At 33.6% G+C, this 25,672-nt stretch overlaps 13 protein-coding genes, 2 non-coding genes and 1 pseudogene across 16 annotated transcripts; 7 read left to right on the top strand and 9 right to left on the bottom strand.

The window, feature by feature from the left end:
- Positions 1-103: 103 nt before the first annotated feature.
- Positions 104-1,702, bottom strand: NAEGRDRAFT_50789 (uncharacterized protein; the record flags this gene model as incomplete). The annotated part of the gene is made up of 1 exon (XM_002674699.1): positions 104-1,702. One exon carries the CDS (start codon positions 1,700-1,702, stop codon positions 104-106), a length of 1,599 nt encoding a protein of 532 aa, XP_002674745.1.
- A 334-nt stretch (positions 1,703-2,036) lies between these two features.
- NAEGRDRAFT_80549 (uncharacterized protein) lies at positions 2,037-7,141 on the top strand (the record flags this gene model as incomplete). The annotated part of the gene is made up of 7 exons (XM_002674776.1): positions 2,037-2,120; positions 2,242-4,331; positions 4,360-4,747; positions 5,083-6,031; positions 6,095-6,534; positions 6,614-6,630; positions 6,680-7,141. Exons 2-7 carry the CDS (start codon positions 2,304-2,306, stop codon positions 7,139-7,141), a joined length of 4,284 nt encoding a protein of 1,427 aa, XP_002674822.1. The 5' UTR covers positions 2,037-2,120; positions 2,242-2,303.
- An 83-nt stretch (positions 7,142-7,224) lies between these two features.
- NAEGRDRAFT_70163 (uncharacterized protein) lies at positions 7,225-7,768 on the bottom strand (the record flags this gene model as incomplete). The annotated part of the gene is made up of 3 exons (XM_002674698.1): positions 7,225-7,332; positions 7,380-7,493; positions 7,598-7,768. 3 exons carry the CDS (start codon positions 7,766-7,768, stop codon positions 7,225-7,227), a joined length of 393 nt encoding a protein of 130 aa, XP_002674744.1.
- Positions 7,769-8,354: 586 nt separating this feature from the next.
- Positions 8,355-9,760, top strand: NAEGRDRAFT_58679 (uncharacterized protein). Its single transcript, XM_002674775.1, has one exon. It carries the CDS (start codon positions 8,677-8,679, stop codon positions 9,661-9,663), a length of 987 nt encoding a protein of 328 aa, XP_002674821.1. The 5' UTR covers positions 8,355-8,676; the 3' UTR covers positions 9,664-9,760.
- NAEGRDRAFT_58678 (uncharacterized protein) lies at positions 9,728-11,001 on the bottom strand. The gene is made up of 2 exons (XM_002674697.1): positions 10,602-11,001; positions 9,728-10,394 (listed from the first exon to the last, which is right to left on the bottom strand). The coding sequence occupies exons 1-2, from the start codon at positions 10,873-10,875 to the stop codon at positions 9,766-9,768; spliced, it is 903 nt and encodes a 300-aa protein (XP_002674743.1). The 5' UTR covers positions 10,876-11,001; the 3' UTR covers positions 9,728-9,765.
- Positions 11,002-11,292: 291 nt separating this feature from the next.
- On the bottom strand, positions 11,293-11,368 carry NAEGRDRAFT_t444 (annotated as a pseudogene). Its single transcript has one exon. The product of its transcript is annotated as a tRNA-OTHER (tRNA).
- A 460-nt stretch (positions 11,369-11,828) lies between these two features.
- NAEGRDRAFT_58677 (uncharacterized protein) lies at positions 11,829-13,638 on the top strand (the record flags this gene model as incomplete). The annotated part of the gene is made up of 1 exon (XM_002674774.1): positions 11,829-13,638. One exon carries the CDS (start codon positions 11,829-11,831, stop codon positions 13,614-13,616), a length of 1,788 nt encoding a protein of 595 aa, XP_002674820.1. The 3' UTR covers positions 13,617-13,638.
- Positions 13,625-14,849, bottom strand: NAEGRDRAFT_44667 (uncharacterized protein; the record flags this gene model as incomplete). The annotated part of the gene is made up of 2 exons (XM_002674696.1): positions 13,625-14,404; positions 14,514-14,849. 2 exons carry the CDS (start codon positions 14,847-14,849, stop codon positions 13,625-13,627), a joined length of 1,116 nt encoding a protein of 371 aa, XP_002674742.1.
- A 576-nt stretch (positions 14,850-15,425) lies between these two features.
- On the top strand, positions 15,426-17,513 carry NAEGRDRAFT_80545 (uncharacterized protein; the record flags this gene model as incomplete). The annotated part of the gene is made up of 1 exon (XM_002674773.1): positions 15,426-17,513. The coding sequence occupies one exon, from the start codon at positions 15,426-15,428 to the stop codon at positions 17,460-17,462; it is 2,037 nt and encodes a 678-aa protein (XP_002674819.1). The 3' UTR covers positions 17,463-17,513.
- A 77-nt stretch (positions 17,514-17,590) lies between these two features.
- Positions 17,591-18,277, top strand: NAEGRDRAFT_80544 (uncharacterized protein; the record flags this gene model as incomplete). The annotated part of the gene is made up of 1 exon (XM_002674772.1): positions 17,591-18,277. The coding sequence occupies one exon, from the start codon at positions 17,591-17,593 to the stop codon at positions 18,239-18,241; it is 651 nt and encodes a 216-aa protein (XP_002674818.1). The 3' UTR covers positions 18,242-18,277.
- A 2-nt stretch (positions 18,278-18,279) lies between these two features.
- Positions 18,280-18,352, bottom strand: NAEGRDRAFT_t443. The gene has a single exon. It is a non-coding gene; the product is annotated as a tRNA-Arg (tRNA).
- Positions 18,353-18,475: 123 nt separating this feature from the next.
- Positions 18,476-19,198, bottom strand: NAEGRDRAFT_70156 (uncharacterized protein; the record flags this gene model as incomplete). Its single annotated transcript, XM_002674695.1, has 1 exon — positions 18,476-19,198. One exon carries the CDS (start codon positions 19,196-19,198, stop codon positions 18,476-18,478), a length of 723 nt encoding a protein of 240 aa, XP_002674741.1.
- Positions 19,199-20,413: 1,215 nt separating this feature from the next.
- On the bottom strand, positions 20,414-22,509 carry NAEGRDRAFT_70155 (uncharacterized protein; the record flags this gene model as incomplete). The annotated part of the gene is made up of 3 exons (XM_002674694.1): positions 20,414-20,936; positions 21,053-21,967; positions 22,499-22,509. The coding sequence occupies 3 exons, from the start codon at positions 22,507-22,509 to the stop codon at positions 20,414-20,416; spliced, it is 1,449 nt and encodes a 482-aa protein (XP_002674740.1).
- Positions 22,510-22,769: 260 nt separating this feature from the next.
- NAEGRDRAFT_70154 (uncharacterized protein) lies at positions 22,770-23,156 on the top strand (the record flags this gene model as incomplete). The annotated part of the gene is made up of 1 exon (XM_002674771.1): positions 22,770-23,156. One exon carries the CDS (start codon positions 22,770-22,772, stop codon positions 23,154-23,156), a length of 387 nt encoding a protein of 128 aa, XP_002674817.1.
- A 250-nt stretch (positions 23,157-23,406) lies between these two features.
- NAEGRDRAFT_70153 (uncharacterized protein) lies at positions 23,407-24,990 on the bottom strand (the record flags this gene model as incomplete). Its single annotated transcript, XM_002674693.1, has 3 exons — positions 23,407-24,540; positions 24,755-24,780; positions 24,891-24,990. 3 exons carry the CDS (start codon positions 24,988-24,990, stop codon positions 23,407-23,409), a joined length of 1,260 nt encoding a protein of 419 aa, XP_002674739.1.
- A 225-nt stretch (positions 24,991-25,215) lies between these two features.
- NAEGRDRAFT_t447 lies at positions 25,216-25,296 on the top strand. The gene has a single exon. It is a non-coding gene; the product is annotated as a tRNA-Ser (tRNA).
- Positions 25,297-25,672: the final 376 nt, after the last annotated feature.

Below are 25,672 nucleotides of genomic sequence, written 5' to 3'. Positions count from 1 at the left end.
AGGTTTAAAACATAACAAAATGAACATTAATTTATTCCAAGGTCTTGAATCTAGTTTTAGTTTTTGAATCAGAGTAGAATTCAATTTAAATTTATTTAACAATTTATACATCCTTATCTTCCAAAGGTCTTCTCTTCCAAAGTATTACCACACCAGACATGTCACAACTGGCCAATAATGTTTCATCATATGACCACGAGACGTCCAGAACTGGAGAGGCGTGACCCATTAATCTGTTAATTGCATTTGAAGCTCCAAACTTGGTAGAATAGAAAAGAATTTCCGTCGATTCACTTCCTGTCACAAAGCATGAACTGGCCATGAATGAAACAAGAGGACAAAAGTGACTCTTTACACTGTGATTCTTTTGAGAGACTGGGAATCTTATCGATTCTACAAATTTTGCAGATGTTTGGCTATATTGGAAGAGGTGAACATAACTATCCATAGCACTCACCAAGAGTCTAGGATTAACTTTAGAAGAATTTCCAGTCCACAATTGATAATCAATAGAAGTGATGGCTTTTCCATTGAGTGATACCTTAATTTTCTGTACTAATTTACCAAAACAGAGTTTGTTAATATCAAACTCATAAATCCACAAGAAACCAGTCACATCTCCAATAAATATTTGATCTCCCTGTGTAGAGAAAAAAACAGAAGTAACATGATTACTTCCTCCTAGTGACATGTTAATATTGACAAAACTACCCATTCCCATCGATAATTTGTTAATTTTGAGTTTTTCCACTAATTTACCAGTACTCAGATTGTATAAACCAACAAGTCCTCCTTCAAAACCTACACAGAAAAAGTTTGGATTTCTTGGGAAGAATTTCACTGCCCTAACCGTTCCCTGCTTATCAAGAATTCTAATACAAGCACCAGTAGTGGTGTTCCATATTCTAATTGTTGAATCTTTAGAAACACTGAGAATGTACTCGTTACTCAGTGACCAGTCAAAATCTAGGATGGCATCCTTGTGCCCTTTCAATTTGTGTATAATTTCTGGTTTTTTCCATGCTGTAGCAATATAAATGCAACCATCTGTTGCACCAAAAGCTAACAAATCATTATTATCATTGGCAAACTTGATTGAAGTGACTTCCACTCCGTCATATCCATTTCCGACTTCGAAAATGTGGTGCATTCCGACAAATTCATAAACTTCAGATAATTTAGTTCGTGGAGCAGTTTGACTAATAGTGTCGGCAGTATCTACATTATCCTCTGATCCAGTATCGTCTCCTGTATTTAAAATTTGAGAAGAATCCAAGTGATCCTGATAGGAAGATCCACCATCTGAGAGTCTATTACTTTGTGTTCTCTTATGTTTCTTATCTCCAAGATTTGTCGTTCCACCCGAGAGGAATAAAAACTGTGGTGGTTTCATTTGATCTTGTTGTTTCTTTGCTTCAAATACCATCAGGGTATCTTGTGGTGATAATTTCATAGAAGGATTATGTTGTACAAAAGCAAAAGTTTGCCCTTTTTGTTCTAATAAAAACTTTCTCCACTCCAAGTAGGTTGATTGTTTTTTCATGGAAAATTCAGATGATGGTGTATTAGGTTTACGTTTGCTTCTACTTTGCAGTTTCAATTCCTTTCGGAGAGTATGATAACGCTTTGGACGAAAGGATCCAAAAGACGATTCCAATTGCTCTCTTTCCTGTTCAAAATTAAGAACAATTCCGTGGTCCATTCTTTGATTTTTGTTGATATTATTGTCGTACTTTTTAAATAGATATTATTATCGTGATGATTGATGTTATTATATTTATAATTTTCAACGTTCTATTTTAATGTTCGGGATGATGAATTTTACCAATAAATCACACAACCAAGCATAAAATATATTCTCGCCCAATAGCAATTATACTCTGATGATGAATCCAATTTTGAGCTTTGTAGAAAACCAAAAACAATCAAAAAGGTTTGAAGAATTTTCTCGTGATGATCTTTTTTTTAAATTTGAAAAAAATATAAAAATTTAAAATTCCCTCTAAGGTGAGCTTTCTCTTATTAGAGACTTTGAATTGATACAATAGCAATAATCACATAGTATTTAAATAGATCAGAGGTGATTTGATTTGAAAATTAGAAAAAAAATGTTCTCTGAGAATTTAATTAATTGATGAAAACAAACAGAATTTCATCAATATTAATATTAATATTGTACAAATATTGTTGTTTATATTGAATTGTATTAATCATGAAACAAGTGTACATTCGAAATGATAGAGTTTGATGTTTTCCGATGCCATCAGCAAGCGAGATAGTAAATTACATAATAATTAAAGAAAATGTATCAATCACAATCTCCTTCAGAGTCTCCCTGGCAAGATGACAAAGCCTACAGAGAATATCATATGAAACGATCTAAGGAAACAGGTCCTCGAATTGTCAAGTTGAGACCACCATCTACTTTGAATTTAAAATCCAATAGGAGAGATGTTGTTTTATTGAGTAGTATTAGATTTAAAACAATGACAGTGCTTGGAGTGTTATTTCTGTTATTGATGGCTATTTGTTTGGCTGTGTTGGTGACTGCCTTTTTACTTTCGTTTAATTCGGTTGAGCAGACTTATTCTGTAGAAGCTGCAAAGAGAACTACAAGGGCCTATTTTGATGATTTTCAGTCATTGACATCAAAGCTTAGCGAATATGGAGCATTTAATGATACTGTTGATGCTGTTATGGCTACAAACTCATCATTTACTGAGAAATATATGGATACTTATTTGAATTGTAATTATCAACTGGCTTCCAAATTGAATTTTGCAATATTATATAAGAAGGATGGAACTTTGCTCGCTTTTAGAGCATGTTTTAGGGGAATAAGTTTGGATAATCTACCAGAAGAGTTCAATGATTTGTCGAGAAATGAACTAGGAGCTCGTTTATTGAGGAATGTTGATGTACCTTCAACAAGACATGTCGGCTTCTTCTCTCCATTTAAAGATTTACCAAATTTAGTGAACTCATATGAAAAGAAGCAAGCTATAATGGCCAACATGACAGAAACAGAGCTGCTTTCATATATTATTCTTATGAGTGGCATGCCAATACAGGATAATTATGATTACAATACAAAAACATATGGCCTGATTGTGTTTGCTAGATTTGATCTTGCAGAGTACAAGCAAGATATGGCAAATAGAGTTCAACTCTGTATTACCCTCTTTAATATGGAATATTGGAGACATAGGTATTTGTTAGCAATTGCTCTTAGTGGAGAAAGTGCTCCAGAGAGCAGCTCATACATTTTCAAACAAAATCACGAATGGATCAATACTTATTTAACTGAAAGAGTTGGGGATTGGAAAACAACACTAATCAATGGTTCAAGTTCAGTAACAAAATGGAAAGACAATATGGCTCAGCTCAATCAACCACTTTTTGTTGATCAACAAAATAATCTTTATCCTATAACCGAGAATAGATATTGTGCAGATATTGAAGATGATGGAAATGCTTATGGATCTAGAATGGCAACATTTCAGAAATATTATGACATTTCACGAAATGACAGTATTATCATTAGAACAGACTTTGCAAGAAGAGTATTTGTTTTGGGAACCAATTCTTTCATCATTACTTGGGCAGTAATGACAGCAATGATTTTACTGCTCTCATTTGCAATAATGGTCTTTTTGGAGGTTGTTGTTATTAAGAGAGTGATGAATTTTGCCAAATCAGTTAGAGAAATCACCATTAGCAATAATTTCAAAAAGAGAGTCAAGTGTATGGGTAAGGATGAGCTGGGATTATTGACTGATGATGTTAATAACATGTTGGAAACATTGGACGAATCCCAAACAGTCATTGTATCTGAGAATGAAAGAATTCAAGAGTTACTAGAGAAAACATCCCTTTCTGAACAGCATGCAAGAGTAATCATGAATGCCATCTCTGATTTCATCTTTACTGTGGATTGTAAAAATGGAGAAATTGCCACCTTCAATACTATATTTGAAACGAAAATTCTCAAGAAGAATACCTTGGCAATTTCAAATTATTTACTTGTTAGTGATCTTGCTGCTGAGACGGATCAATTTCTTGGCTTATTTGAATCTCTTTCGTATAATACCAATTCGAGAAAGGATGCATTATTGTCTACAGCCCTTGGTAACAAACTTCCTGTTTCATTATCATCTACCAGAGTAACCATCATTCAGAATGAAGAAATGATTGAAGTCTATGTAATTGTTGCAAGAAATATGAAAGAGCAACATGAATTAATGGCCAGTATCAAACAGCAACAGGAAACCATTCAATCTTTCGAATTTGAAAAGATAATGTCAAAAAAGAGTTCAAAGGAATTATTTAGAGTAAGTTATTCTTGAATTATTTAACAAGCTTTTCATTAAGCAATTCTGTGAAAGTGAATTTTCTGCTGAGAATTTCAACTTTTTGGAAGATGTGCTCAAGTATAAGAATATCAAGAGAACCTCGGAAAGATCTAAAAAGCAAAATGAAATTATTGCCCAATATTTGAAGGAAGACTCACCTACCCCTTTGAATATTTCAAAGCAGGAACGAGAAGTCATAGTTAAAAGAATTATCGAAGGTTTTGGCCAAGTTGACTTGCTGGATGATCTTCAAAAGGTTGTAACCAATATGATCTTGAAGGACACATTTGTTAGATTCATGCTCCAATATGAAGAACCTACTGAAGATTCTGATAATTTCCCAGTCACACCAGTGGATATTTCCATCAGCATATCTTCCTCTTCTTCTTCCAATAGTTCAATATAATAGTAATTACTATCATTACATCAAGGTTTAAAGCAATTAGTTTAAAAGATTATTGTCTTAATCAAATTAAGGTAACTTTTTCTCAATAACCAAATGAGTCTTATTTTCACTCGAGATTTTCCAATGTTATTTCAATAGTTCCACAAAATATCTTTTTGGATGTGCTTTGAGTAAATCAAAACAATTGCTCAATTCTGAATCAATAGTAAAATATGATTGCTTCCAATTTAATCCTCTTTCCAAATTCGGATTGTTTCACGAAAACGAAAATATCATCAATACCAAGTGGATCTTTATCTAAAAAAACACAAACACATTCAATAGCTATGACTTCGAGTATTCAAAGTTATAGTCTAACGACCGCGTCAACAAGTAGTGATTCAAGTTTATCAGATTCGCCAACACTTTCGAATGAATTATTCGTTTGTGGCCTTTACACTTCTGGCCAAACAGGGCTCGTTAGAACACCCAAAGTTTCGGTTCATCAAGCACAATATTATCCTCAGTTTTATTCGTTTGCAGAACCTTGTAAATTACCTCCAATATTTGATCAATCCAATGTTTCTAATAATCATCACCAACACTCAACTCTATTCTCCAGAGAAGAAACACAACTAGAAACACAAGAACAATCCAATGAAAATTCACTCATCACCTGCAGAGAAACTCTCAATTCTCTTTCCAATCATCTTCATACTGACGAAGAATTATCAAATAAGAACAACTCATCCAATCAATCATTACCTCAATTGGCTGATGAGAAATTAAATGTAAAAAGTATTGTCTGTGGTTGGTATCACACTGTTCTTCTCACTTATAATGGTCAAGTGTGGAGTTGTGGAGCAAATTACAGTCATCAAGCAGGTCAATCACAAAATTCAAACGTTACTCAATTTACTAGAGTCAACTTGATTCAAGAACCTGTGCAAATGATTAGTTGTGGTGGACATCATAGCATTGCCTTAACTATAAAAGGAAACTTATATGTTTGGGGTGAATGTAGAGAAGGTCAATTGGGAACAGAACAAGCAACACCTCCCATTTCAAGTACATTACCAATCTTGTTGAATCCTCAAACATATTTCAGGAATTTCGAAATGGACAGAAGGGAATTAATTGCAGAACTTTCAAAAAATCAATTGGCCATGGACGAGTTTGAAGAGACAATATCAGCACCAAGTATTGCAAAACTGTGCTGTGGTGGATATCATTCAATATTTGTAATGAGTGATGGAACTGTTGCCTCGTGTGGAAAGAATACGTATGGTCAATGGTAAGTTTTTTTGTAAACTACTTTCAATGTTAATATTTCATATAATGTAATATTAAAATACAGTGGAACAGTTACTAAAAGTCATGCAAGTTTGAATACACAGGATCATGAATTTAAAATCTATCAACCTTCTCTATTGAAGGAATTTGAAGTTCCTGTCAATACTCCTCCAAGAATTTTAAGGGAATTCACAAGGAATGGTGAAAAACCCATTCAAGTTGGTTCCAAGTACAGAATTCCATTCACATGTATGGAAATTGTTGATTGTGCAGCAGGAGCATGGCATTCCATATTAATCACCTCCGAGGGAAAAACATTTGGTATGGGAGACACTCAATATGGACAGCTCTCCATTCAAGAAATTGAAAATGATCCTACTTTGTTTTCACAAGAAACAGATTCTTCCAATAGACATTTGATTCCTCATTTGATAACTTCCTTGCAAGATGAAAAGATTTGTGCAGTTGCTTGTGGATATTTCCATTCTGTCTTTTTGACCTATGGTATGTTCTATGATAATTTTCTTTAATCTTAATCAATACTACTCCAATCATTGTGACAAACTCAATTATTAATAATCAGATGGAAGAGTGTATACAGTAAGTATTAATTAATAATTGCAAATTTCAAACAATGTTTTTTCTAAAGAATGGATGGAATGCATATGGTCAGCTTTTAAATGGAAATACCAAGACTCAACGATTTGTCTATCCACTCAAATTACTCTATGGAATTCCAATATGTAAGGTTGCTTGTGGATGGAATCATTGTGTTCTCCTTTCAAGAAGTGGTGAATGTTATGTTGGTGGAGAAGGAAAGCATGGCCAACTAGGATACATCCAATCTCAAAAAACAGATGAAGTTCAAGAGAGAATGTATCATCATACTAGAGAAGATGAAAATCAACAAAATTGCTTTGTGTGTAGACCTGTACGTGTTGACTTTTTCAGAAATATTCCAATCAAGGATGTAGCTTGTGGCAGAGGTCACACCATCTTTCTCACAGGTACTCCAACCTATTGTCACAATATGAATTTCCTCAGAAAGAAATTGTTTATCCACTTGACAACTTGTAATGACTTTTCCGATATTAATATCATTTCCAAATAGTTGAATATAATTGTAAATATGTATCCTAGGAATATATAAAGGAAAAACCTCTCCAATAATTGTGTTAAAATGTAAAATTTAATTTAAATCATTGTTTTACGTTCAATGAGTTCGACCTTGTATCCATCAGGATCTTCAACAAAGGCAATAACAGTAGTGCCGTGCTTCATTGGACCTGGTTCTCTTGTAACCTAAATTATTAGAAATTAAAGCTTTAAAAACTATGATAATGACATACCTTACAACCACATTCTCTAACTTGTTCAACAACAGAGTAAATATCCTCAACACCAATAGCCAAATGTCCGAATCCAGTACCAATATCATACTTTTCAACACCATAATTATAAGTCTAATTAGTATTATTATTTAAATTCATCAAATTTTAATAATTATTAATCCAACAACATTAAATATTATAATATTAATTAAATAATTTGATAAAGCCAAGCTTACCAATTCAATTTCATGAGCATCATTTTCATATCCAATGAAGGCAAGAGTAAATTTACCTTCAGGATAATCACTTCTTCTCTTTTCCTTCATTCCGAAAATATTACAATAAAAGTTGATAGACTTTTCCAAGTTACCAACTCGGATCATGGTATGGAGAAGTGTTGGAGCCATTTTTTCTTCTTATTTGTTGTTGGAATTGTTTTTTTGTTTAATTTCCTATTGGACATGACGAATTTATACTTTTGAAGATAGGCAAAATCAAGATTTCATAGATTGTGCTTACATGCGATTTGTTGCGATGTTTAATACGTCCTTTTTATATTGATATTTCAATGTTCATGAGGATATGCTCCTCGGAGTTCAGATGATCTTTTGGGATTGTTAATTTCCCAACAATATGATAAGCTTTCTTCGAAATCAAATTATATCATAAGGAAATGAACTTGAAAGTTAATTGAGGGATTTTTTAAAAAGATTTTGATTGGATTTAAGCTTGAACTTTGGAGAACCTTGAAGGACTAAGGAATATCAATGTTGTGTATGGATATTAATTGTGATGTTTATCATAGGAAATGTAGGCTAGGGTTAGGTAACACTATTGTTAAAAGATAGGTTTAAATCAAACTTTTTAATGTCCTATACTGCAGACAGTATTAATAAGTATAAAAGTGATTAATTTATTTTTACATGCCCGCCAAAACGTTACAGTTTTTTTAGCAAACCGCAACCAACAAAAACTATAAAAAAAATTAGTGAACAACAACACTCTCTACGCTTAGTCTCATCATTTTTCGATTTGAGAGAATATTCAACGGCGTGCAGCTCGAGCTTTTTCGGTTAATAATTTTTTAACATCATCAATTTGAACAAAAAGCTTTTTCATTAGGAATAATTCTTAGTATCATTCTCATCATCAAATAATATTTATTCTACTACTATTAACAGTTAGTGATATCCACAACAATACTCCTCCAAAATCTTAACATCAAGAAACTTCTAATAATAACTCTTTCTACATTTAAAAGAGTTTGAACACACTTATCGCCTCACCTTATCTCTTTCCTTCCAAAATAAAAACAATGAACGACACTGACCTTGACGATCTCCCAGACAATTTACCAATGAGTGTATCCCCTCGTTTCTCAACGAAAATTGCAAATCAACTCAATGCAGTTGGTAACTTTTCAAATCCTCAATACCAATTCATACCAAAGAGAAGAAAACGTATAACTAACAACAACAACAATAATCATCATTCACTTGCTAGAAAGCCTAGCGTAGAAGTTTTAGAAGTACAAGAAGAAGAAGATTATAGTATTGACTCGGGTTCTTCATCACCCTTGGGGCAGTCGGTTGGAACCCCATTCACAATAGAAGAACAGAATGAACCACCTCAACATATTTCACACATGAACGAAAGTCCGATATTCAATGCATCAGCAAGTTTTATCAACAATTCCATCCTCTCCTCCAAGCGAATGAAAACCAAAGATCCCCTCAATAATTCAGAACCAACTGAAGACGAACACAATACCTCCTACTCACACCCTGATCAATCTTCCTACCACAATCAATATGGAGAGCATTCCAAATATTCCAACAACCAGACCAATAATGACAAGAAGATTAAATATCCAAGCGTTTTCAGGTTTATGAAAACAACAACAGTTGGAGGTGATAATAGTGGAAGCGATAGCAGTAGCCCAGAAGAAGACCTTATTGTACAGACAAATAACACCAACACAAGCACACATGTGGCAAATACTCCTCTAGGTGAACAAGGATCACTACATTCCTTCAGAAAGGAAGTTTTGGCCAAGAAGAGAGCTTCCCATGACCATGGATCAATGGCTCCTCTGAATCATAACACCTACCAAGAAGATCCTTCACTTAATAAGATTAAGGATGAAATTCATCAGAGAAGAAAGAAGAATTTGATGGGAGATCCTGAACGAAATTCACCAATTCCACAACAACCTCAACAAGATATACTGCAAGGAAATGAAGTGAGGCGAAATAAGCTCGAAAGGCAATTCACAAATCAGCCAGTTGGTTGTAAAAACTAAACTTGTAAATTATTGCAAATGTGCTCTAGACCTAGGTCCTTTCCAAGGCAACACTTTGGAAATTGAAATTTAACTTATTATAAAGTACAATTTTTATTACATTTAGTACATTCTCTTCTTACCAGCACTGAGGGAAGAGTACTTTTCAACAACGTTATTGAATTGATTGATACCCTTTGTCATGGTAGCAAGGTAAGTAATGATAAGACTTTCATTGACATCATTAACATAGTCAGACTTGAACTTATCAGAAACAACAGCTGGCAAACGATGGGAGAGGGATGAAATTTCACGTAACTTTTTGTAATCTGGTTCAATCTTTCCTGCCTTGACTTGTTCCAAATAATTGACCAAAATATCAACACGTTCAATCAACATGCCAACAGCATTTGAAACTGTAACATATTGTGGAATAAGTGATGATGAAGATCCGTCTCTCTTGTCCATACGGTTGACTTGATCAACAACAATTCTTTCACTTTCTTCGGTTTCAATCTTGTAGGTAAGTGAAGCCCAAGTAATTTCACTACCAGTTGTATTGTTAATATTACTTTCATAGACATACAATGGCAATTCCTTTTGAACTGATCCAAAAGCAACACTAACTAAAAGCATCAATGGATTTTCATTGTATCTGACAATTTCTTGTTGAATTTGTGAGTATTCCTTTCTGATTTCTGTTCCTGTTGAGTACCATCCCAAAACATCGTAATTCTTGAAAACTTGTTTATCTATTTTGTTGTAGTGTTGTAAAATAATGTTGAAATATAATTTGTTGTTGTTGTAGTGTTTCGAATTGTAGCAAAAGTTAAAATTAATCACAAGCGATGACGATCAAGTTAAAATGTCATAATCAAAATATACAATAATATGATGGAAAATTGTGAAAAGTAGTTCTGTGTCATCATCATCATTAACAATAAATAATAATAACATACATTGTTCGACCTTTTCTTGCAAATAGCTGTGATCAATATTTACAACACCTCCCTTATCGACAGAGAAGACTAATTCAAAGGAAGTTCTAACTTCAACTCTTCTTCCGTCTTGAGTACCAAAGAGGATACCAACAACCTTGGAATCAAAAGCATCACCGGATGATCCCTTCAATTGATACTTTTTTCTTGTGTAGTGATCTGAAATGTTAATCAGAATAAGTGGGTGAATATACAAATCAATAGCAGATGTTGATTCTTCTACTTTAACGCTCATTTTCTATAGAGATGTAATATGATGATGATCAATCCGTGATGGTGTGATGAACAAAGCAAAAAGGCTTGTGATGTAGACGCTTTTAAAAAAAATGAAAAATCACACGAATTTTTTTTTAGAATTTTTTTGCAAGCACTGAACCACATTGGCAAGCTTGTTGGAACTTATCTGTTTGTTTTACAAAATCTAAAAAAAACTCATCCAATTCCATTCATTGATGGAGTAAGGTCATTGAGGTTTGTTTGTGATGAGAATTATATTTGAGGTGGGAGAGGAGTGAAAATGGATAAAGTGATAACGGTAGAATTTTGGAAATGGCTTTTAGCCAGTAGATCTTCATCAATGATATCTCTCCTATCTCAACATGAGCTAAAGCAATGATTTTCCCCAGTCAATCCAAAAGATAAAAGTTAACTGTAGGTGAAGGCAGTTTCGATCTACCACTTCAGATTCAAGGCGGCCTTCTGCGTTCTCCCAATTAAACTATTCACCTACAAATCAGGTATCTGATCGAACTAATCATAATTGTAAAATTTCTAAAAATATATTATCAATTTTTGGTTTACAATTAATTTTCAATATTCAAGGGAGATAACATTGGAAGATTCAGAGGAATGTTAAAAGCACTACATATTGATGAAAATATTATCTTCTTGTTACCACCTTGCTGCTTACAACCTCAATTCCAAGTTTTACACTCAAAATAAGCGACATTTACAAGATAAGCTTAAGATTCTCTTTTAAAAGATAAAAAAAATCCACCAAACCAATTCCTTCGGAGAGTTTCATGTAAACCAGCAAACAACAACTTTGAGTGTTGATTGATTACTAATTCTCTATTATACTTTACAACAGATCCTGCACATTTTACAGAGCATAATCTCTCTGAGATTTTTATGAATACTACTAGTAGCATTGATAATAATAATTATTTAATGATACCAACTATTAATATGGACAATAATGTTTTTAATCATTTGCCAGCAGAATTAATTAGACACATTCTCTCCTTTCATACAATTCACTTTCCGTATGATTTTATGAAGGAGAGAATTATTGATGACACCAAGTGCGCATCACCACTCACAAGAGATGACGAAGAACAACAGTATACACTGTGGTTTGAAGAGGAAATGAATAGATTAACCAAGGTGCCAACATTCTTTGGTAAATTCAAAGAATCACATCATCGGGATTATGTTACACCATTCCTAGTCTTTCCTTCTGTGATTTTTACTTTGGATTCGTATATTTCCAGATATCATTTGCATAAACTATTCAATCATCAGGTAAATGATGCTATTTCAAATCATCAGGAAATCAATGCTAAAAGTAAGAATTCAAAAACAAAGAAAGTTTCTTCGATTGCAAATATTCTCGATTTGGAGGAACATGCAGAAACATCTCTCATGATGCATGAAATGATCTACTTGCCAAGGATGATTTCCTCTTTCCAATCAATTGTGTTATCCACTGCCTTACCTTTTGAAGATGTTTTGGTAGAGTGCATGGATGAAACAAATTCATGGATCAACACATTCTGGAGTAAATTGCCTAAAAATCTATTGAATAACAAACTCCAACTGGCTCTCCATGTGAAGAATATGGACAGAGCTCAAGTAGATAGATTTTTAGAAAAGCTCATGGATGTTTCATTCAATGAATTCTTCAAACTGAACATGAAGACACTTTACATTGAGACGGAATGTAGCAGATTTAGACAAGGAATCATTGAAGACTATGAAACTTATATGAGTATGGGAGGTGATGAACAGGATGAAGATGACAGTCTCATGAAGGGAAAGAGGATGTTCTTTATTGATATTTTGAATACATTCCCAAGTATTGAAGTATTGAAAATTAACAAGATGATAGATGACGACGATTTGGAAGTTCAATCCACTCTCAACTTTAAATCTACCTCTGTACTTTCCCATGAAACATCTAGAATGGCACAATATTTCAAAATGTATCCATTCAAGAGTAATAAGGAAATTTCACAAATCAGACTTGTACTCACTGAAGAGGAAGAGGAAGCCAAGAGACAACAACGTGAAATAATGGAAGACAGAAGGAGAAGTATTCTCGAAAAACTCACACTCAAACAACAAACAAACTACAAAATTAGAACTTGTATTGTCAATGGTTTGAAAGATCATGAAATCAAACAACTCCTTCAAAGCTATGCTTGTCAAACTCATTTGAAAACTCTCTTGATTGCTCATACAGTATTGAGTAAGGAATTTTGTGAATTATTGACCCACTCCTCTGTTCAAACTCTTACTCTATTGGATGATGTATTTGAAGGAATAGAATCTCTCGAATCAATACTTCTCCATACACCAGTCAAAAGCTTGACTGCAAACAACGTAACTTATCACAAACCAACACCAAATAATAATTCTCCAAAAACCCTTTATTCATGGAGTGAGCCAGAGGGTGAGCTTTTCAAAAAGAACAACTCCCTCGTCACTCTAAAGATTATCAACTGCACCAATTTATTGGATCCAAAATTCACTCAAAAGCTCAGTGAAAATAGAAATATTAGATTCTTAACTATTCGAGGTTGTAAATTGAGCGATGAAAAGATTAGACCAATTCTAAGACATAACAGAACAATTGAGGAGCTTGACATTACCGACAATAAGGGTGGTAGTTTATCGGCAGCTAGATTGACTGCCTTCCACAGTTATAGAGGATGTAGGAGAATGAGAATATTGTCAGACTTTGTTAAATTTTAAGTTATAAATTAGAATATTTTGGAAAATTCTTGATACTTTGCAACATCTTCCCTTGATAGCGTTGGGTGAATAATGTTCAATGCCTTTTCAAAGTCTTCGAATGATACTAAGGGTGGTAATAGCTTTTCAGGTGAAATATCGTACAAGGATATTTGAACTGTATCAAACTGCTCAATATTTTCAAACACGGGTTCTAACAAGTCATTGCGCTCGATTCCAGTTATTGGAGAGTATCCAGATATTAATCTAAAATGAGTGGCTTGTTGACACTTTCTCAATGGTTCCATAATGGCCTGTCGTATGACAACAGAAAGGTCAGACCCTGAATAGCCGTCTGTTAGCTCAGCAATCTTTTGAAAATTCTCCTCAATGAGCGAGTTTGGAGTATTTCTAAGGTTGTGTTTGATAATTTCTCTTCTTGATTCTTGAGTTGGTAGAGGAACATATATTCTCTTCTCAAATCTTCTCCTTATAGCAGAGTCAATATCCCAAGGCAAGTTTGTTGCACCAATGACTGTAACACCATCTCTAGATCCTATGCCTTGCATCTGTACGAGGAATTCTGTTTTGATTCTCCTTGAAGTTTCACTGTCAGTGTCATTTCTGGCAGAGCACAAGCTATCTATTTCATCAATGAAAATAATTGAAGGCTTTCTGGATGCTGCAAATTCGAATAATTGTTTAATTTTCTTCTCTGATTGTCCAACCCATTTCGAAAGAAGATCAGCACTTGATACACTGAAAAATGTTGCCTCAGATTCACTTGCTAATGTGGATGCCAATAAGGTCTTGTTATTATTCGTGTGAATATATTAAGATTACAATTTACATACCTTTCCTGTACCAGGAGGTCCCTATACAGTATTAGAATGCATTAATTCAATCAATCAAACTTACATAGAGAAGAATTGCTCTCCAAGGTCTTCTCTCCCCAACAAATAATTGAGGAAATTTCTGAGGAAGAATTGTTGCCTCCCTTATACATTCAATGACTGATTCCAATCCAACTATTTGTTTCCAAGTTTGATCATTAGGTCCTTTCTTTTTCGAATCAATGATGAATGATTTGATTTCCTCCACATCCTTCCTCTTCTTTCTCTTACTTGAATATTGAGAAGAGGCTTCTTCATCTTCTTCGGCACTGCTTTCGTCTCCACTTTCGTCAATCATAATTGGCCTCTTGTTAGACTTTTTAGAATCCACTTTTTTCAGAGATGATGAAGAAGTCTCCATTGTTGTTTGAAATTCGGAAGGTCTCTGAAGTGACTCTGATTGTTCAAGGCTTTGATTCGACTCTGATCGATCTGAATCGGAATCAATAGTGATGACACCTCCTTCTTGATGTTGTTGCTGATGACAATTTTCATTTGTATTTCCTCTTAACAATCCTATTCTTCCTTCATAGGTAGCATTCAATTGTTCGTATATGGACTTGAGAAGCTCATTCTTCTCGAAACTAATGGCACACCTCAAACAACTCGAAGCCTTTGCATAACTTTCGTTACATTCCTTAAGTGTGGAGGGAAGTTTCTCCTCAAATTGAAAAGCCTTTTTCCCATAACTTAGTGCTTCTTTGAGGTATTTTTGTACCAACATTTTCCAAGCTAAGTGTAGTATCGATGGAGTCGAGGTATTTTATTTGACTTATTAATTTGATTTTTGGCGCCACTTTTTGTAAGCCTGAATGGTTTTCCTCAATCGATAATAGAATATTGTGGTGATCAAAATTTCCAAGCTTCATAAATTGTTAAGGTGCAAGTTTAAAACTCCATCATAAACTCCGATCATGAAAAGAATCTATTTAAAAAAATGTCTCAAGATCAAACTGTTGCTCCATACGGCTCCTGGATTTCACCAATTTCTTCTGATTTGGTTGCAGAGTCTGGTATTGGATTTTCCAATATTGTTGCTCATCCTTCCGATCCAAATACTTTTGTCTATGTCGAGTTGAGACCAAGCGAGGCTGGTAGAAGTGTTCTCGTAGAGTGTTCTATTGAAAAATCCCAATCTTCATCCGATGATCAATTGGTGATGAAGGATTTATTTCCTGATTTCAAGACGAGTCCAATTTTCTACTCTGCCAGAACTAGAGTTCACGAATATGGTGGATTGTCTCACGTGATTACTTCCAAGTCTGATGTTTACTTTTCGAATTTTAGAGATCAAGCATTGATGAAAGTAAATTTAAAGGAATCGAGTGATATTGTGATGGTTTCCTTGTCTGAAAATGCATCTGTAAGATTTGGTGATGGATTTGTTGATGAAGTAAGGGAAAGATTAGTTTTTGTTCAGGAAGAACATGTCACTGGAGAAAAGGAGCCAAGAAATAGTGTTATCACCTTGTCAACCAAGAGTAATGAAGAAAAATCAATTACATTGGCAAGTGGAATGGATTTTTATGCTGCTCCTAAAGTTTCAAGAGATGGAAGTAAATTGGCCTATATTGCTTGGAATCATCCAAACATGCAATGGGATAATTCTGCAATTTTTATGGTTGATCTCGATAAGGATAGTAAGCCAATTGAATCAACTCGTAGAAAGATTTCTTTGAGTGAAGAGGAAAGTTGTAATGAACCACTCTTTTCACCAGATGGAAAGTTCCTCTTTTACATTACTGATTTTCCAACTGGATACTGGTCACTTGTGAGATATAGTTTGGAAAGTGGAAAGACTGAAAATCTAATGACTCACATTGAAAAGACTGAGATTGGAGGACCATTGTGGCAATTGGGTAATTCTTCCTATGTCCTTATTGGAGATGATAGATTTGTTTGTACATTGAGTGGAAAGGTTTTCATTGTTGCTGAAGGAAAGTGGACTGCAGTGGAATCACAATTTACCTCCTTCAAATCTTTGGCTCTTTCAGCAGATAAAAAGAAGGTATTCCTGATTGCTTCATCTCCATCCCTCCCAACAAGTATTTGCTATTTGGATATTGAGGAACAAAAGATTAGACTTGTCAAACAATCGGCTGAAATTACCATCTCCCAAGACAATTTCTCCCACCCTGAATTGATTGAATTCCCAACAAGTTTCAATAGAACTGCCTTTGCTTACTTTTATCCACCAAAGAATGAAAAGTATATTGCTCCAGAAAATGAAAAACCTCCTTGCATTGTCTTTATCCACGGTGGTCCAACCTCGTGCGTCATGACAGCATTGAGCTACAAGACTCAATATTGGACTTCAAGAGGTTTTGGTGTATTGCATGTCGACTATTCAGGCTCAACTGGTTATGGAAGAGAGTACAGATTCAGATTACACAAGACTTGGGGTATTAGTGATGTGGACGACTCGAATAATAGTGTCAAATATCTTTCTGATCAAGGAAGAATTGATTCAAAGCGTTTGTGTATTTCAGGTGGTAGTGCAGGTGGTTTTACAGTATTTGCCTGTTTGTGTTCTCCTCCTGAGAAGCAAGTATTCTCAGCTGGTGCTGCATATTATGGTGTTTCTGATTTGCAAGCTCTTGCACACGATACTCACAAATTCGAATCCAGATATTTGGATAATTTAATTGGAAAATATCCTGAAGAAAAGGAAATTTACATTGAAAGATCACCAATTACTCATGTCGATAATCTCAGAGTTCCACTCATCATTTTCCAAGGTGATGAAGATAAGATTGTTCCTCCAAATCAAAGTGAAATGATTTACAATGCAGTTAAGGAGAAGAAATTACCAGTTTCTTACACATTATTCCAAGGAGAACAACACGGTTTCAGAAAGGCAGAAAATATCAAAAAGTCATTGGATGGTGAATTCTACTTTTATTCCAAAGTTTTCTCCTTCCCATTACCTTCAAATCATCCAGAACATGGCAAGGTCACAATTGATAATTTGTAAGATACTTCATGAACCATCTTGAACTGTAAATAAATCTCAGATTTTTAATAGAACTCCTTCAATAATACCGCTTGTCAATTTGTGTGAATATCTTTGGTTCCATTACAAAGTTAGATAGATAATAAAAAATGTCTCAAAAGCAAACCATCACTTCTTCTCTCCTATTATCTCTCCTTGTGATCAATTCACTTTTAATCATTTCTATTTCTTCCCTTCCTGTCAATCAAACACATCACTACGTTCAGGACTATGTTTTTGATCATCCAAGTTGTTCACTCGATTCACTCGCTCAGGTAACTTTACTTCCAGCTGCCTTGTCCAGCACCAATGCTGCCTGTGTCAATGCAGGAAGATACTATCAAAAGACGTATTGTGATGGTGATGTTGGTATTGTAGAAAGTCATTGTGATGACACTTGTAACAAGTGTGAAAAAGTTAACAAGCTAGAAGCTGTTCCATGCACTTCCAACTCGAAAGGAGGATCATCTTTTCAATTTTGTGGAAAATTGGCAGTTACTGCCTTTCCAAAATTATTGTGGGTATTGGAATATGAACAAAGTGATGTTGATTGTGAATTGAAAGATAAAATGTTTAGAATTAGTGGATTGACCATTGATAAGTGTGAACAAGAGGTATCCAATCATGGATGGTATAGAACTTGCAATCAAACTCATTACAGTATTAAGGAATACTCTGGTGAAAAGTGTGGAAAATTGTACAGAGCTTACAATGGAAAGACCAATTTCTGTGAAGATAAGACAAGTTATGAATGTGTTTAAATAAAATGGGAAAATAATATTAATAACATAAAAAAAGTTATACCCTGTGGGACTCGAACCCACAACCCCCGGCTCCGTAGGCCGATGCTCTTCCAATTGAGCCAAGGGTACTTATGCTTAAAATAAAACATTTCTTATTAATAATGATAGTCCATGATTAAGGTTATTTCTGAATCCTTAGAAATCTAAACACAACCTGCAAGAGTTTTATTATTCCAATTATATTAAGATTGACTATAGCAATTGTTCTTGATCATTTTCCTTTTCGTACGAATTCATTTCTTGTTGTTGATAAATTACACCATTAGGTTCTTGTTCAACATTATATACTGCAATTGGTTGACCAAAATCTTGTTGAACCAATTTACTTCCATCATTTTGTGGATTTTTATGAACCATTGGTCGATCCATAATTAATAATTCCAAGTATGGAATTTTTCCCAAATGATTATAAGCATTTTCAGCATTCTCCTCATCTGAAAACATATCGTATCTCAAAATCCACTGAACTCCACATTGTAAATAATACGAATCATTTTCACTTCGAAGAAACCTTTCTAATTCCATTTTGCATTCGAAATTAATCATTCTCACATTGGAATCATTACGTTTAGAGGACACAAAACAGACAACCATTGGAATAATCATAAAGAATGGCATTGGAATTACTGGAAGCCAGAAATATTCATGTGGAATTACAAATACTATAACAAGAGCAATAAATGCCAAAAGTAAAAAGACACCTGACAGTGCGGTTAGGAAAACTAGCATCTTATGGGAGTCTCTACTGATTCTTGGAATGTGTTTCTGTAAGATAGAGGAACAGTTATCAATTGTCGAACGGAATTGATTTGGATCAACTCTATTGACAAGTGGCAGCACGAATTCAGAACAAAATTGATTTGTGCAAATATCAATTGGAATGCAAACAGTTTGATAGGAATTGTGTTGTTGCATTTTCAAACAAGATGGATCAATGTAGATCTTTGTGTTTTTTTTCTTGCTATTTATGCATTTCTTAATTAGAAACACACAAATATATGTAATTGGATTGGTACTGACCTAACAGTAATAATTGAGTAATTGGTTAAGCAAAAGTGGGTACCCACCATTTCTCTTTCAAAAAACAATCTAATTGGAATTTTATATTCAATCAAAAGTATCTGATCCTCAAATTATGTAGTTTGGTGGTTTGTATTGTAAGAAATTTTAATCAAAACATAATTAATTTTTAATTTTAACAAAATGTCAAAAAGTGAGAAGGTTGTTTGTTGCTGCGAATTATTATCGGAATCTAGAAGGATTTGGCAAAATGGTGAATCGTCTATGAAAGAAAAATTCATGGAAAAGTTGACGAAACCAATCGAAACAAAATTTTCCTATCAATGCCAATTGCAAGATCAATTTTATGGAATGAAAATTAAAGAATTTGAAATTTGCTACACGCTAAATTTAATTATTGGAAAATATGGTAAAAAATTGAAATTTCTCAATATGAAAACCAGAAAATTAATTCGAAAATTTAAATTTGTGGAATTTTTCGAGTTTTTAATTGAGGAAAGAAAAAATGGAATTTGTAATTTGTTTATTTCGAATGATGATCAATCTGTATGCTGTTATTCATTGGATAGGGTGTTATTGAGTGAATCTAATGAATTGATCAATCCAGTTTGGGAAGTTAAAAAAGTAGGAAGAATAGTTGACGTTTCGAATATGAATTCGTTTCTATTTGTTGTAAATTCAGATAAGAAAATGCTTTCTATACTAAATTCAGCAAATGGACAAGTCATTTCGACATTAATTTATGATTTTCCTTTGGAAATTGCTGATTTCAAATTTAATTATGAGTTTTCGTGTTTATGTGTTTCGGATAATAATTTGGGAATTGTACATATATTGAAATTTAATGAAGACTTTTCAAAAATTATAGAAAAGAAACAGATAGAAAGCGATGATTTTATTTCATGTCTCACATTTGATGATTCGAATATGATAATTTTGGGACCTAGCTCATTAAGTGTATTTCAAATGACTGAAAATAATGTCGAACTAATTAAGGAATATTTAGTTTATGGATCTCATTTGAGAATTGATAAAAGAAATGGTCATTTACTTTTATGTGGAGGAAATAGTAAATATATTAAAGTTTATAATTGAATTGAATCAATTGACTTAAAACTGGATAATGAAAATTAAACTTATCAACAGCAATAACATTACGGAACAAGCAAAATTTCCATTCGATTCTCCAACTCTTTCACTTGAAGTACTTCCACTACCTTTCACACCACTATTCGCTGCTGTTGGTTGACTACTTTTAATAGGAGTGACATTTGAAGTTGAAGCTGTCACATTTACAACAGGAGTATTAGTAGTGTAATACGGTCCTAACCAATAAGCTGGAAGAGCTTCTCCATGAGGTCCAAACATGACAGCAGCTGATTTACCATCACTTCTAGTATTAGCTCTGTAAGTGACATTTCTTGCTGACAAGATCAAATCATATTGATCATTTCTATGAATAATATATTGATTATTTTCAATAATTATATCAGTAATACGTTCTGGATATGCACCATTTTGAGGAGAAATCATTGAACCCCAAACATTGTTATCCTGCAAGCTTCCCAAAATGTTATTCGAAATGACATTAAATTGAGTAATCCAACCATTAGTTGACAAGGTAGCCTTGCACCTGAATGCATTTTAAAAGAGTGGTATCCTCCATCAATTGAAACCCCAGCAAAATGATTATGTCCAAAGAAAGTTTTGTAACATTGGGTGCATCTCATATTGTGAAATTTCGTATACTTAGCATAGTTTCCCATAAATGCAGATTTAGCAATGGACCCAAAGAAATTTCCCTGTGTAGTTGCTGTATTACCAACTGCAATATTGTCGACGTAGAAGAATTCTTGAGGATTGTAAAATGAAGAAATTGGAATTCTTCTATAAGGATCATCAAATATCCAATAATAAGGTTCGCCAAAACCAACACAAAGTGCATTATCACATCCAGTAATGTTATTTCTATAGAATAAATGTCTCTTGCCAAGAGAATCTAAAACGCCACCTGGAATTGACAGGTCCATAATTGAAATGTCAACTGGAAAATCAGGAGTATCTGGACGCCAAGATCCAACTCCAACTTTGGCAACGATTGGCAGTTGACTTGCTGATCCAAATGCACCCACTTGCACATTCGAATTTCCATCCTGAATTGCAATTTCGTCAAAAGTTTCGCCTCTTCTTAATAACCATCTTTTACCTGACCATTCAGTTCCTGTTGGGATGGTTTTCTGTTTGAGAGCACCACTCGGACATGAATTATAATTTCCACTCGTTGAAACACAAACAGTTTTGTTTCCAGCAAAGTCAACATTTGGATTGGTTAAAGTGACATCTGAATAGTAGTAACCAGGAGCACTGGCACGAATCCAAACAGTGTATGTTCCAGCATTATCATAAACATGAGCAGAAATTGGTCCACCTATTTGAGTATTCTTTGATTTTCCGTCAGTTGACCAATTGCCAGAGTTGACATCTCCAAAATCAAAAGAATAGGTAATATCACGGAATGCATCTTTTCCTGGGAGTGTAGTAGCAGTAGCATCAAAATGTACTGCTAAAGGAGCTGTTCCAGTAGTTCTTGATGGCTTGACAATTAAATTTGGCTTTTGACACAGCAACTTGTCAGTAAGACAAGCAACAATACAAAGAATAACACTGAACGCATATCAATTGTGTACGCTAATTTTTTAAATGATCTATATTGTGAACTCTTTTATCGGCAAAAAAACTGTTGGTCAACCAACTCTTAAATGATTTTGAAATGTGAAAGTTTAGAGTTCGAGCTAACAAGTTCTCAGACCAATTACTAGTAAGGCTAGTTGGAAAGAGTGAAAGTTCTCATTTATTTTGAAAGCTGTCTACTCGAAACTTGTTTGAAGAGTTTCTAATAATTTTTTTTGACAAGTTTGTGAAACTAGCGATTTATTCATTGTATAAAACTTAATGCTGAATAAGTTGAGTTAAATGGTGTTTTAAATTTGAATTTTTAATTAAAATATTATTATTTAAATTTCTAAATTAGGAAAGATACTAAAAGTAATCTGCTCAAAGTATTATTAATAGGTTAATTGAAAGAAATGGTGTTCAAAAGTTGCATGTCTGGGGAAAAAAACGCATTAACTATTCTATCATTTACTGCCTTTTAATCCTTCTTACATTTTATTCGAAAGGTTTCAACTTTCTTACCTATTCCTCATTACTTCCTCACACACTTCATTCCTCAAACTATTCTAAACAACTTCTTCATCAGATGAAATAAAAGTTGCATCATTTTCTCAATCTTAATTTCTCAAAGTAAAAAAAACAAAAGTTTAACTGAAAATAAACTGAAGTAAACTGAACTCCAGTTCATCAAATCAATCAAATAATATCACATTTAGTTTCCCCTTGGAGGCTTTTAAATTACCAAAACAAACCTCAAAGTGCCAAACATCAATCAAACAATACATAAAAAAAAATGCCAACAATCAAACTTGAAATTGTCGAAGCTCATAATTTAATGATCGCTGACATTACCAGCAGTGATCCATACGTTGAAATACAAGCCTCCAACGACAAGAAAATCCTCAAAACTAAAGTCATCAAGAAGAATTTAAACCCAGTTTGGAATGAAGAATTTATTATCGATCTGGAAAATCCAAAACTTGATACTTTGCAATTTACTGTGAAAGATTGGGATCGATTTTCAAAGGATGATCCATTGGGAAAATGTAAAATTGTCAATTTTTCGAATTTCATGATGGGACAGACAAATGACTTGTGGTTGAATTTGCAAGATAGTGAAACAGATGCGAAATTGCATGTGGTTGTGACGCCAATTGATTTTGGAAAGTGTTTGCCATGAGTTTGTGGTGTAAATTGATGTAAAATAATATATTCGAAAGTAATGTAAATAAAATTAAATTTCTTGCAAATTCATTATTGGCGCAATGCTTTCAGTATTTCCTATAAAATTCAAGTTCTCCGATTCCTTTTAACAACATTATGTTTCGTACTATCCAATTTGTTCGAAACAAAAAGAAACCAAACTATTCCAATCAACTAATAGAAACACATCCATTTAAATAAATAATTTCTTCACCAAATGAATTCATTTATTTAAAGAATTTAGTAACACCACTTTGTTTGTATTCATTTCTAGTCAACCAATCAATATCCTTAACATTCTTTTCAGACCAAACAGCACCACCAATGACAGGTCCAAAAGAATCTTCACCACGACTTGCTTGAACTTTGACAGCTGCTTTAACTTTGCTCTTCTTTACAATATCTTTCAATTCAGATTCAATTCTTTCAGACATTCCATTAAATAATAAATTACCACCACCAATGACAATGTTGGAAAGTAATTTGCCTAACAAATTCAAATCTTCATCAGCAGCTAATTTGGCAGTTTCGAATATTGTGAGAGGTAAATTGGAAACTTCACTTTGAGTGATACCAGTTAAGCTTGGTTCAAACATAATTTCTGGAATGAGGAAACATTCCTTATCGAGATTCATCTTTTCTCCACTCATTTCTAATTCTTGTTTGAAATCGGCAGGATTCTTTCCAAACAATTCGAATTCAGTTTTCAAATTCTTACAAGTGTAGGCCATTTGTGTCTTTATGTGTTGAGCAACACGATATTCATCTGCAGCATCAATTGCAAATCCAGATTTAGCAATAATTGAAATTGTATATTTAGTAGCATCTTGTCCAGATAAGGTAAATTTACGTGTTAATCCATATTGAGCTTTTCCATCAATAATTGGAGTAACATAGGTCAATGCACTTCCAGATTCAACACTCAATCCATTCTTTTCCTTTTGAGAAACACCTCTAAATGATAAAACACTTGGTAAATCAAAGTAAATGTGTTTCACTCTGAAAATTTCAAACAATAATTCAGCAATACTTTCAATATGATCTTGTGGCATTAAATTTCCAGGAATTCCAATTACAACTGGAAAGAGAGATGGATCTTTTTGAACTTGTTCGAAAGCAAATGTTAAAATTGCTTCCACTTGTTCCCAATCCATAATGAGTCCTCTCTGAATTGGATATCTGAGAGCATAACTTTCAGATGAATCTTTCTTTTTAGAGCTGGTACGAACTTTTTTAAGAGCTTGTTCTCCAACGAGATAATCTGAAACTGAAAGTGATTTAAGTTTATCAAGTGGATAGGCAACAACAGTTGGGAAGGAAATGACTTGATCAGGTTTATCTGACATGGCTACTTTGGTTTCCTATTTTTGTTGTGTAAGATTGTATATTTAGATTAGTTTGTTGTTATTATTATTGTTATTGGAAAGGTTTAGTTTGTTGTTGTTGTTGTATTATTGTGATGATGTTGATCAAAGATTAATGTGTTGATGATGATATTAAAATATTAAAATATTAAATGTTAAGATTAAGTTTAGAATAGTTTAGTTTTAAATTGCAATAAATGTGGAAACTTACATATGCTCCAAGATCGATAACAATGACTAAATGTTTGTACGAAATCATAATCAACAACATTAACATTGCAAGCAATTAATCAACAATTTTTTAACACAAGAAGAATAAGAAAGTTTAGAAACTATTCGAAACTAACCTGGTCCAGAGACATCATCATTAGTTGCAGAAACTACCTTCTTAACAGTGGTGGTAGTTGTTGTTGCTGGTTGAGCATCAGTTCTTTTTGGTGGAGGCATTGATGATGTTTTTTTTTGAAAGATTGATGTGTTGATTGAAGACAAATTGAAGACGACTTAAGGTCATTGATGAAAGATCGATACAGTTTTAAAAGAATGTAATGGATTTAAGATGATCTCTCTATCGCACACGTCATTCATGGACTTGTTTTGGTGTGCGACTTGTCAGCAAAGAATTAATAGGCTTATTAGTGGTGAATTGAAGATTATCACAATTATCGTAAAGCGGTCTTGACCGAGTGGTTAAGGTGATTGACTAGAAATCAATTGGGGAGACCCGCACAGGTTCGAGTCCTGTAGATCGCGATAGATTTTCTCTTTTGGCATTTTGAACATTTCTTAATGATTGCATAATTCACAAAAGTAACAAAGCTCAAAATTGTATCTTTATAGTAATTAAGGGTTTATTATTTAATGTTTGAAATTAAACAATTAAATATCCAAATATTTACATAATAAATAATATTATTTAAAATCTTTAAAAAATGTCCAACAAGCAAGAAATTCTCTCACTCTATCGGAATTTGCTCAAAAACATGAAATACTATCCGAGCATGAGAAAGGATGGAATGATTCAAGCCATCCGTGAAGAATTCAGAGCCTACAAGAATGAAACCAATCCAAAAAAGCTTCACAATAAAATTGGTGAAGCAAGAGGAGGCTTGGAAAGATTGAAATCCTA

The sequence above is a fragment of the Naegleria gruberi genome (assembly GCF_000004985.1).
Source record: "Naegleria gruberi genomic scaffold NAEGRscaffold_38, whole genome shotgun sequence".
Classification (NCBI taxonomy): domain Eukaryota; phylum Heterolobosea; class Eutetramitea; order Acrasida; family Naegleriidae; genus Naegleria; species Naegleria gruberi.
This window is presented reverse-complemented; position numbering and strand designations above follow the sequence as displayed.